Raw genomic sequence first — 11,896 nt, 5'->3', positions numbered from 1 at the left:
GAGGGAAGCTGCATGCCCGCAAGTCTTATGGTTAGTGGGGCGCAGCTGGTGGATGTGCAGGGAAAGGGGGAGGCCGCCGGCAAAGCTGCACAGCTCCCCCACTCGCTGGGGCACCCCTGAAAGGTGGTCATCGCCCTGGTGTGATGCACCACTAAGCCCTATGGGAAAGATGGCTCTGCCCTTTGTTCTGGAGTGTCTCCAATACCTAGAAGCAACAAGCAAAGAAATGCAATGCAATGCGAGGAAAGGGCCAAACTGGAGGCAAGCCAAGAAAAGTTTATTATTTCATAAAACTCATACACTGCTTGATTGTAAAAACAAACAAACAAACCTCAAAGCGGTTTACAAAAGTTAAAACAATAACGTGAAGGGAAAAATTACAACCCTGCTTTAAAACATACAAAATTTAAAATACTAAACCAGATTAAAATTACCTCAACTTTCTAAGCATTGGGGTAGGGCTGTCTAAACAGGAGTGATTTTAGCAAGTGCCAGAAGAAATACTGAAAGCACCGGTTTGATCTCAGTAGGCAGGGCAAAAAATACCAGCTACAAAGACTTACAGAATATTTTATTGTTTATTCACCACCCATCTGGTTTGGTTTCGCCAGCCACTCTGGGCGGCTTCCAGCAAATTATAAAAAATAATAATTTTATTATTATAAAAATAATAAATAATAATAAAATGTCAGACATTAAAAACTTCAGATGTTTTCTAAAAGTTGTACAGTCGTACCTCAGGTTAAGAACTTAATTTGTTCCAGAGGTCCGTTCTTAACCTGAAACGGTTCTTAACCTGAGGCGCGCTTTCGCTAATGGGGCCTTCTGTTGCCGCTGCGCTGCTGGCATGCAATTTCCGTTCTTATCCTGGGGCAAAGTTCTTATCCTGGAGCAACCACTTCCTGGTTAGCGGAGTTTGTAACCTGAAGCATCTGTAACCCGAGGTACCACTTTATAATTCTTTATCTCCCCAATATCTGATGGGAGGGTGTTCCACAGGGAGGGCACCACTGCCAAGAAGGCCATTCCTTGTTAAGCCCAACTACGGTTTCTTTGCAATGTAGCCCTGACAGCTAACTTAGGTTGTGGCTAGCCTTGCATTAAAAAGCAGAGACATCACCTTGCCAACAAAGGTCCGTATAGTTAAAGCTATGGTTTTCCCAGTAGTGATGTATGGAAGTGAGAGCTGGACCATCAAGAAGGCTGATCGCCGAAGAATGGATGCTTTTGAATTATGGTGCTGGAGGAGACTCTTGAGAGTCCCATGGACTGCAAGAAGATCAAACCTATCCATTCTTAAGGAAATTGGCCCTGAGTGCTCACTGGAAGGACAGATCCTGAAGCTGAGGCTCCAGTACTTTGGCCACCTCATGAGAAGAGAAGACTCCCTGGAAACGACCCTGATGTTGGGAAAGATTGAGGGCACAAGGAGAAGGGGACGACAGAGGACGAGATGGTTGGACAGTGTTCTCGAAACTACCAGCATGAGTTTGACCAAACTGTGGGAGGCAGTGGAGGACAGGAGTGCCTGCTGTGCTCTGGTCCATGGGGTCACGAACAGTCGGACACGACTAAACAACTAAACAGCAACAAGCCTTGCATTGCAATGCTTAGCTTTAAGAGGCGGCATTTGCCCTACGTTTAAATTGATGAAGATGTTGCCTTCCAAGCATTTGGGGCTGGCCCATGACATGCTGCTGTCTGAGGCTGAACAGCAAATGGTGGCCCTCCCCACATGGCACATGCAGGTCTTGCTATCTGACCACAATGCATTCTCAGGAAATCATTTGTTAAGCGAGCGTTCACATAACAAGTCAACAATTTCCATTGAGTCCTATGGGAAATTTTCCAATGCGGTCCCGGCCATGGAATTTTGAGTCCCAAATGACAAAAAACAAACCTCCCAGAAAATGCTCTGAAACCTCTGAAATGCTCCCTTATTTGTCCACTCTCTCCAGCCCACCTCCCCCACATGGTGTCTGGCAAAACAGCTGCCACAAACCAGCAAAACATCAAAAAGTAAGGCTGGTTTAAGGCTGCTCATTTGTTTATTGTACTACATGCAGGTCCAGCTATTTGGATATCTGAATCTGCGCTGTGTATAGCGAGGTTAGGGTACATGTTTGGATAAGTGAATTTTTGTATAACAGGCATTTGGATAGCAGGACCTGCATGTAATATAAGGGGATTTTTGCCAGCTGAAAGCAGAATACCAACTTTAGCCTTCCGAACTCTTATTTTCTGCACCTGGAGAACACCAGTCTTTTGAGAAGCTTGAAAACTGAGACAGCTCCCGGAGACCTTGACTATAGCTGTTTGCAGGGAGAAACCTATTTATTTGGAGGCTGCTGTTGCCTCAGTATTGCCCCTGCCTGACACCTGGAATTATCAAGGGAAGTAACAGTGCTACATGTCAGAACTGTTGCTTCACAGGTAAGCTACTTTGGTCCTCTTTCTTTCAGTGGTGCATTTCCTCCTTTGGGGCAAGGCATAAGGGGCACCGTGCCTCTTAACACCCAGTGATAGTGTGAAAGTGAGATTAAATCACAAGACAGCACAGGCAATAGCCAATAGACTCCCTCCATGGTCAGTGTTTTACCGGGTCCTTGCAGATTGCGTGTGTAGGTCCCCAGGCCACCCCTCAAATAACTTCACACATAACATGTAATTTTTGTTTTGGTTTTTGGGCACTATTTTGGCCACAACTTTATTAAAATACAAAATCAGTGAGTGGTTGTTTAGACATTGGTTATGACTATCTGTCCCCCCGCCTGGGACAGAACTGACATCACGAGGTCCGATCGGTAGCCAGTAGAAGAGAAAGTCAAACTGGGGGTCATTTGAGCTAAGCGTCGGACCCACGCCGCTCACCCCAGCAGCTCCCCGAAAGCTTGCCGGCCCTGGTCCCATGACAGGGATTCCTATGACAGGGATTGGCCTGCCCTGGTCCCATGACAGGGATTGGACGAAATCGTGGCAAGCCCCAGGATTCCTTTAACAGAATTCCCTTCAGCGCAATTGGAGGGGCAGGCACAGCCTATCCTGACCCCTCCACCACCAGCATATTATAACCAATGCCTAACCACAACCTTACAAGTTGTGACGAATTGCTGAGTAGTAGGCAAAACCAAATGGCACAGCCAATCACCAAATGGCAAATTCCTACTAGGCCCCTGCTCCAAAGCAGACGACCCCATGACAGGCAAAGCAAGGTCAACCGGAAAGAGGGCGGGTGGGCGGGTGGTCCGATGCACTCTGCAAAGAGAAAGAGAAACCAGAGTGCACCAATATTTAAAGACTATGGTCCCACCCACCCAATTTGCAACATACAATTTGCCCCAGCAATCCGGTTACCCAATCATAGTGCCAGGCAACAACTATTAACCTGCCTGGCAACAAGAGGCCTGGCCTGGCGGCCCACACCGCAACACGTGCTCTCATTTATTGGAGAACACGCTTTACCAAAACTTACTCCAGTACAGAAAACAGTGCAGTTGTACTGAATGCAGTGAGAACGTTTTTCATACCATCACTAAAGCTCCAAAAATGTTCACATTTCTTCAGTCCATCTTCTGCAGTGTAGACATGCCAAAAAGGAAGCAAACCAAATGAGGGGTGAAGCAATGCACTTTATTTATCACGTCGGTTTTGTTGGTTTGTTTTGTTTATCTGGGTCATTCTCTACGGAGGCGTGTTTCTCCTCCCTGCTTTTTCGGCCCATACAACCATCTTGCGAGGTAGGTCAGGCTGAGAGATGGTGGCTGAACCCATGCCGCCCAGCAGCCAAGCATCTGAATTTGGGTCTCCCCAGACAAAGTCCAACACTCTGTTTATATAGCATTATACTTGCAGGGGAAATCATCACAATGAGTTAGCACTGAAAATAGCCTTTTTAATCTCAAGAGTGGATAAGTCAAGGTCTAGTAAGATATGCAGGACAACTAGCAGGTTCACACAAGCAGGTCAGCCCCTGGCTTCCAGCTGAATTGTGGAGGCAAACCATCCTTTGAGTAAGTCACAGTTTGCCAAAGTGTTATGTCATGGCAAGCCATGGTTTGTTCATGGGAACTGGGGCAAACCAGAAGCCCACTGATGTAAGTCAAACCATGGTCCGGCCATTACATTTGCACTGAGACAAGAAAGGCACTTTCTATCATTGTGTCCTACTCCATCGTGGTACCAAGAATATGGCTATACTTAACCCAGAGAAATATCCCACATCTGAGATTTCATGACAGGAGAGCAGCCATGCTCTTATTGGCAGTTCTTCTGGTCCCGGTGGCAGAGCTGGGCCCCCAGACCTAGTAGGTAGATGTTTTGTGACTCAATATTTGTAGTACAGCTAGGTGGAAGAAAACAGGAGGGGGGGGGAGAGAGAGAGAGAGAGAGAGAGAGAGAGAGAGAGAGAGAGAGAGAGAGAGAGATTTTAGCTCCTAAAATACAAAACACCTCAGGTCCTGATAGGAATCCAATTCCTCATGCTTCTCTGGTCATCAGATCATTTGATGAGCAGAGAGGAGTGGGGGGAAACCCTCCTCAGCTAGTCTGCACAGCTCGTTTCTTAAAGTCCCCCCCCCCCCATTCCCCAGACATGCTGCAAAACAAATTATGCATTTCCTGGGCAATCAGAAAGTCCAGGAGAAGCAAATTATCAACCTGAGTGGGAGCGAATTCTGGATTTCATCCCTTAGTTTGGTGTTATGAGTTCACATGGTGTGCGCTTTTCTGAGCTCTCTCTCCCCACCCTCATTTTTACCACTAGAAAATTAGAATTTTCTCTTTTAGGATTATAGCTGAATTGCTGGGTTTTTTTGCTAGCTTTTGAAATACTGTCTCAGCTGCCCCTTTCTTTACTCCTTCCAGTATAAATATAGATATAACAATCTACATATTTGGCAATCCCTATTCCTCTTCACTGCAAAGACATGTAAGACTCAGATCCTCTCACCTGCTCTTGACTCCTCCATTCTCTGCAGCGTGAGAAAGAACCTCAGAGTGTGAAACTCTGAGCAATGTCTGGCAAATGTTCACACCCAATAAATAAATAAAAACTAACACGTGAAAGAAAGGAGTTTGTATAAGCCCATCGGTTCTCTGAGATCCCTGAGCAAGGGCCAGACTTAGTCAATTTTAAATTCAGTTCTCTACATTTCTGCAGCAATCTGAATTTTTCTTTTTTTAAAAAAACCTCATTAAAACCATTCAGCTTTTTAGTGCAATTTTTCACAACTAAATAAATTGTTGTGCCCACTTTGGGCTAATGTACACAATTTTGCAAACACTTTCCCCCCAATACAGTGGTACCTTGGTTCTCAAACACCTTGGTACTCAAACACTGCAAACCCAGAAGTAAGTGTTCCGGTTTTCAAACATTTTTTGGAAGCCGAACGTGCTCCATTTTGAGTGTAACGCTTCTCTTTTGAGTGCCACACTTCCATTTTGAGTGTTATGCTGAGGTCTGTCTGGTTTTTGCTATTTATTTTGTGATTTTGTTTTTGCGGCTCTTTTTGTTTTTGTTTTTTGTGACTGTGTGGAACCCAGTTCAGCTACTGATTGATTGTGTGACTGCAGTACATTGTTTATTGCTTTCATTTTATGAATCAATGGTCTCGTTAGATAGTAAAATTCATGTTGAATTGGTGTTTTAGGTGTTGTTTTTAAAAGTCTGGAATGGACCAATCCATTTTGCATTACTTTCTATGGGATAGTGCACCTTGGTTTTGGAACGATTGGTTTTGGAACAGACCTCCGGAACGAATTAAGTTTGAGAACCAAGGTACTACTGGAAAGTGAATTTTGTATGTTCCTTTCACTAATATAGTCGTTTTGATGCACCTTTTCCCTTAACATATGCATATATATTTTTTGCAAACATTGGTTGTAGAACTGCAACACAAAATTTGGAGAAGTGCGAATTTTGAAGGATGGCCGGGTTTCCGTTTTCATATTAGTTTGGAAAGTGTGATATTGGTAGTTTTGCCTTTAATGTGAACTGAATCAAATTTATCCCCTGTCCCAACTTGCAGGGAGGTTTTCTTTAAATTACAGTGGTACCTCAGGTTAAGTACTTAATTCGTTCCGGAGGTCTGTATTTAACCTGAAACTGTTCTTAATCTGAAGCACCACTTTAGCTTATGGGGCCTCCTGCTGCTGCCGCACCACCGGAGCAAGATTTCTGTTCTCATCCTGAAGCAAAGTTCTTAACCTGAAGCATTATTTCTGGGTTAGTGGAGTCTGTAACCTGAAGCGTATGTAACCTGAAGCGTATGTAACCTGAAGCGTATGTAACCAGAGATACTACTGTAAAAATAGAGAGGGATTCATCCAAAAATGGTACTGTTCCCTTGCAGTCTGAACCAAAACCACCCAGAATGTCTGCCATCTGATTCTCCTCCATTTCTAGGCTCAACTCTAGCCTTTCCCCCTCTCATCATTAAGAAGTGACAAGGCTAAGGCCACACCTGCAGATGTTTGGGGCCCATGTGCAAAGCTCGACTCACCTGTAATGAGGTGCATAGGAACGGAAGCCCAGCCCAAGCCATAGGACGAACCGAATGCGAGTGAATAATTGGTGTAAGGTTGCGAGTGCCTCTGCACGTATGTAAATATCGCCATACCAATCAAGATTAAGAGAGCTGGGGGCAAAAAAAGGAGATTTTAAAAATGAGGATATATAAATTAAAAGCAAAACAACATAATTGCATAGGAAGAAAATAATATAAAACACTAACATACAAAAAAACAACAACAACCTAACCCCAACACACATGCCCAATAGTCACAGCTCACAGTCCATCAAAGGCCTGGAAATAAAGGTAAGAATTTACCTGAAGAAGATTCTGGCGAGGGGTGTATAAATAAAACAACAACAACAACAACAACAACAACTTATGCCCCGCCCATCTGGCTGGGCCTCCCCAGCCACTCTGGGCAGTTTCCAACAGAATATTAAAAATACAATAAAACATCAAACATTGAAAAGTTCCCTAAACAGGGCTGCCTTCAGATGTTTTCTAAAAGTCAAGTAGTTGTTTATTTCCTTGACATCTGATGGGAGGGCATTTCACAGGGCGGGCGCCACTACCAAGAAGGCCCTCTGCCTAGTGTAGCCAGAACTGGCACACACCAGGGCAAGCTGGGGATGTGGAAGGTGAGGTTGGTGCAGGAAGCACTCCTGGGGTGACAGAGGATGACGAAGAGATGGAGGGCAGTGGACAGGAACCGGAACAACAGAACCCATCACCAGAGCCAAAGGGGACCCTGTCTCCACAAACATGGCAGGCTCTGAGGCATAGGGAGCAGCGAGTGGGGCACTCCAGGAGACTGAAGAAGGCAAGGGCCCACAGCCCAGCTCCCTAGCTGGCCAGGTGGGGCTCGCTAGCTCTGGGAGGAGGTGGGCGATTCCTCAGCTGGCGTAGGCTTGGAACAGGTGAGGATCCCATGCCTTGCCAAACCCAAATGCCGCAATCAGCATGCAAGGCATAAAATGGCAGTGGAGCTGAGGTGCTGTGTCTACTCCACTGTCCATTGTTGATGGACCACAGCTTGGGTGCTCCAGGATCTCTGTGGGACTGTGCTTCGGTTTGGACTTTGGACCTGTGGGGACTGGGGATTTGACATATTTGCCACCAGGTAGGCCAGGGTTTCAGGACAGGAGTCTTCATTCTTGGGTCCCCAGGTATTGTTGGCCTACAACAAATCCTGTCCTACCCAGGCAGCTTTGTCAATGGTCAATGATGGATCTAGGGACTCAAGGTTGAAGAATCCTGACTAGCTAACAGCAGCTCTTTGGGATTCCCAGGAAAGGAGTCTTCTTTCTCAACTCTAATGGAGATGGTGGGGATTGAACCTGGGAGCTTCTGTATGCAAAGCAGGTGCTCTACCAGTGAGCCACATGGGCCCTTCTGGGAAAAGAACCCGCATTGGGGTTACCTGAAACGAGGCTGAAGGTGACGGCGGCTCTCAGCACGGATATGTTGAATAGCAGGTCACGTTCAAACGAGATGCAGACGCACAACAGAGAAAAGAAGCTGCAGAAACATGCAATCACCAGGAAGGCTCGGGTGAAGTGGATATGTATGGCTGCGGTTCAGAAAAGGAAGTGTTAGGAAGGGCAAGGATTCCAGGTAGAGTGACTGGGTGGTCGCCGACAAAGTAGTGCCACCGAAATCAGCGCACCTGAGTTAGTCATGTCCATGAATTTTAGTGGGTCTACTCTGAGTAGGCTAGCGGTCGAGGCAACCCATTCTTGCTCCCAGCTTAAAGAAGAAAATTAACGTAAGAATTTAAGAGGAGTCTTGTTGGATCAAACCAATGGCCTATCTAGACCAGCATCCTCTTTGCCGCAGTCCCTATGGACACTGGCGGAGAAAGGGGGGTGCAGTGGATGCGGTCCGCCCTGGGTGTTATCCCTGAGGGGGGGGGTAACATCACTGCCCCGCCCTCCTGGGACGCTTGCCCTGCCCGCACGGGTGCCTAGTGTTAGGATTCTTTTCCCGTGCTGCAGTCATGGGATTGTTCTTATCAAATGACTGTGTATGTTTTCATTCCACATTGTGGGAAGTCATGGAGACAGGATGTTTGTATTACCGAATTTCCGTGATGTAGGACGTTTGTCCTTTGTCCTTTCTCTTTGCTGTCTGATGCTGAAGAGGAAGCAGCTGAGTTACGATGCTCCGAGTGTGTATATGTAAATAAACGCTACTGCGCTACTGAGTCTGTATGCTGACTGCCTATACTCTGCTGATCCTGAAGTGTGCTAATGCCTCTAAGGTATCAGTTGCTGTGATGTTCGGGCTGGAGAAAGATTTTGAATCTCCCAAACGAATGACCAGGAGGGAGAGAACATGCTGGTCAGGCATGTGTCTCTGCCAGACTCCTACTCGTGTGTAGGACCGCCCCGGGGTGTCATCCCTGAGGGAGGTGACATCACCCCCCCACCCCCCTGGGATGCTCACCCCGCCCCCGTGGGTGGCTAGCCCTGCTCCCGGGTGCACAGCATAGGAAGTCCGTAGTCAGGATGTGAGCACAATGACCCTGTCCAACTGCTGTTCCCCAGGGACTGGTATTCAAAGACATGCACCTTCTGATCTTGGAGGTTTGAATGCCGTCATCATGACGCGTAGCTCTTGTCAGCTACACCCTCCACAAATGTGTCTTACCCCCCCCCCCTTTAAAGTCAAACGTTTTGACAAACTTGATGTCACTTCTGTAACATTAACTGGTAGAAGCAGCACTTTGGGGGTACATGGCTTCCTCCAAAGAATTCTGGGAACTGTAGTTTTACCGCTCACTACAGTTCCCAGGATTCTTTAGAGGAAGCCATGCTCTTTAAACATATGGTGTGGGTGTCATCCATGACTCACAACATGGTCGTTCTGTTCGTAGAATCCTAGCGCTGGTGGGATTTCGGAGGCCATCAAGGCTGGGTACACGCCACATATTTCAAGCCCATGACTTTCCCCAAAGAATTCTGGGCACTGTAGTTTAAGTGCCACAGAACTACGGCTCCCAGAAAGTACCCTTAACTAACTATATCTTTTGCACAAAGGTGGAAGATGCGGCAGCTATCAGTATGGTACGAGAACATTTGGAATCCATAGGTACTGGCTCCCTGCATACCCGAGAACCCACAAAATTCCCCATGAAGGGGCCGGGCATCCACAAATTTTGGTGCCAGGGCCATGCACACTGCATGGCACCCACGGCCCCAGACAGCCACAGTCATGGGGCCAAGCTGGCACTCCTGTTGGAATCTGGCAATTGCTGGAGAGAAATGATGTATAATTTGAGGGTCTCCGATCAACTGGAAAATCCATTTCTATGTCATATGGTGGAGGCCTTTATTTCTTACACTATTTCAAAATATCTTCATAACACTCTGCCTCTTTTAATGTGTGAAATATGGGCATCTTTAAGACTCTTTTTTTGAGTTCTACTCCCCATTGCTGCAGCTAGGGGTACTAGACCTCTAGGGTTGAGCTGGAGTCTTCAGGTTTGCTTTCCCTCCTCCAAGTCACAGGTGGAGAGCACAAGTCACCAGGTCAGTGAAAGCAAAGAAGAAGAAGAAGAAGAAGAAGAAGAAGAAGAAGAAGAAGAAGAAGAAGAAGAAGAAGGACACTGCATCCTGCCCCCCTCCCTTCCCTCCTTCCCTCTCGCAATTAAGCTTCATCTTTGCAAATGGTCTCAGTGACTGTGGTTAATGTTTAATGACATCATAGGGATCACCCCATGACATCACCAATGGGACACCTCTGCAAATAGAATGTTTTATGTGCATTGTACAAATGTGACACTAGATGGTGATGGTGAGCTTATGGGAAATTCAATATATATATATTTAAACATTTTTTTAAAAAAGCATTTTCACAGTGCGTATATATATATATATATATATATATATATATATATATATGCAGGTTTTGGTGTCCTCGGGTATCTTCCCGTGTAAAAGTTGGGGTGTCTAGGCGACGTTTCGACGAGGTCTCACTCGTCATCTTCAGGCTGGTGCTTTCGGCTTCTTGTTACTGGAACAGAGCAGGATCTCAGTGTTTGAGTTCCTATAAATACTGTTGAGGAGGTGTGGCCTCCTATGTTCTGGGCAGAGAGGAAGTTCCCAGGCTAGTGTGCCTTTTCTTCTTTTGTTCCTTAATTGCTTGAGGGATATCTTGAGTGATTTCTTGAGTGATATCCTGAGTACCACTTAGGTGGGTCATTAGGTGTGGATTAGTTGCTAAAGCCTTTGTGTCTTGACCTCTTGAACTTTGTGAAGAGTTTTTCTGAGAAGATGGGTGTACTACATTTAGTTGTGCTCTGGCTTGGCTTCGTGTATAGGGGCGAGCTGTGGTTTTGTGGCCTGTGCCAGCCAGATCTGTGTAGGGATTGCAGGGGGGTGCAGCATCCGGAGGTGCCACCATGGTTTGGCTACTGGATGGTGTCTGTAATTTATCTGTGGAGAGGGTCTGGGTTTGGGTCTGGTGTGGTTGATTGGTGATGGCGTTCTGTGTGTCTATATATATATATATTCAGACTAGGTCTCAGGTTTGAGCTCTGAAATCTCAGGGTTTAGGACGTTCCTGACCTGGTAAACCCTGCCATAGCCCTATGTGTTGATACTACCTGAGCAATCATACATGCCATTATTTCTTGTCCATTGTTGTGTTGTACTGCTTATATATAGCAGAATCTGGAGGCCTGTACATTGAGTGGAAACGTCGCTGTCTATTCCTAACTTAAAGGCAGGTCCAGATACTTGGAAACCCAGTTTTGACATGCTTACATTTTATAGAAAGATACAGAAGTGGGAAAGACCTTACCGAGTAGATTGAACCAATACATGGTGCAATCTGGACCTACGCAGATAGTCCAGAGGCCACTGTGTACCAGGCCTTTTTTGGTACTTTGCAGTACCCAGTAGGGAGTACTCAGGGAAATAAACTCCAACAGCAAGCTTCCAGCAGAGCAGATGGCGCTGCTGATCCTCAGCGGTTCCATCAAGAGATCGAGGCGTGCTAGCACTCTTAAGGACATCGTGGAAGTGGGCCTGCTGCGTGGAGGACAGGAGAGGAAACACTACCATCAGGGATGTGAAAAGGTGCAAGGCAAAAGAAAGGGGCAGTCGGACATGGTTGGGGCAGAAGGTAGATAAGGAGTGATGGATACATTTCTGGGTGAGTTTGAGTAGATCAGTAGGGATTTCCCTTTCCCAACACAGCAAGGGCTATAGAACTCCACCCACCCTGCAATTTAGGTTGCTGAAAAAAGAACTCTTGGGGGAAAACCAGGGACTCAGCTACATTAGTCAGAAAACAGCGATTTCATTGTGTTATAAACATGCAACACCAGATGGCGCTGGAGAGCACAAAACGTTTCTACAGTTGGTACCTTGGTTCTCAAG

The 11,896-nt window shown here is 46.3% G+C and overlaps 1 protein-coding gene across 1 annotated transcript; it reads right to left on the bottom strand.

Annotated features, from left to right (window-relative positions):
- Positions 1-3,198: 3,198 nt before the first annotated feature.
- LOC114602353 (protein NKG7-like) lies at positions 3,199-11,541 on the bottom strand. The gene is made up of 4 exons (XM_077932608.1): positions 11,316-11,541; positions 7,933-8,082; positions 6,501-6,635; positions 3,199-4,342 (listed from the first exon to the last, which is right to left on the bottom strand). The coding sequence occupies exons 1-4, from the start codon at positions 11,527-11,529 to the stop codon at positions 4,302-4,304; spliced, it is 540 nt and encodes a 179-aa protein (XP_077788734.1). The 5' UTR covers positions 11,530-11,541; the 3' UTR covers positions 3,199-4,301.
- Between the last annotated feature and the right edge of the window lie 355 nt (positions 11,542-11,896).

Source organism: Podarcis muralis, chromosome 7, assembly GCF_964188315.1.
Source record: "Podarcis muralis chromosome 7, rPodMur119.hap1.1, whole genome shotgun sequence".
NCBI classification, from domain to species: Eukaryota; Metazoa; Chordata; class Lepidosauria; order Squamata; family Lacertidae; genus Podarcis; species Podarcis muralis.
The sequence above is the reverse complement of the archived record's forward strand: the minus strand, read 5'-3'. Positions and strand labels throughout refer to the sequence as shown.

Coding starts and splice junctions, on each gene's coding strand:
- LOC114602353 (XM_077932608.1), bottom strand. CDS start 11,529: ATGTCCTTAAGAGTGCTAGCACGCCTCGATCTCTTGATGGAACCGCTG. Junction 8,083..11,315: donor GTATTGGTTCAATCTACTCG/GTAAGGTCTTTC, acceptor TCTGAACCGCAG/CCATACATATCCACTTCACC. Junction 4,343..6,500: donor TCCTATGCACCTCATTACAG/GTGAGTCGAGCT, acceptor TCTTCCACCTAG/CTGTACTACAAATATTGAGT.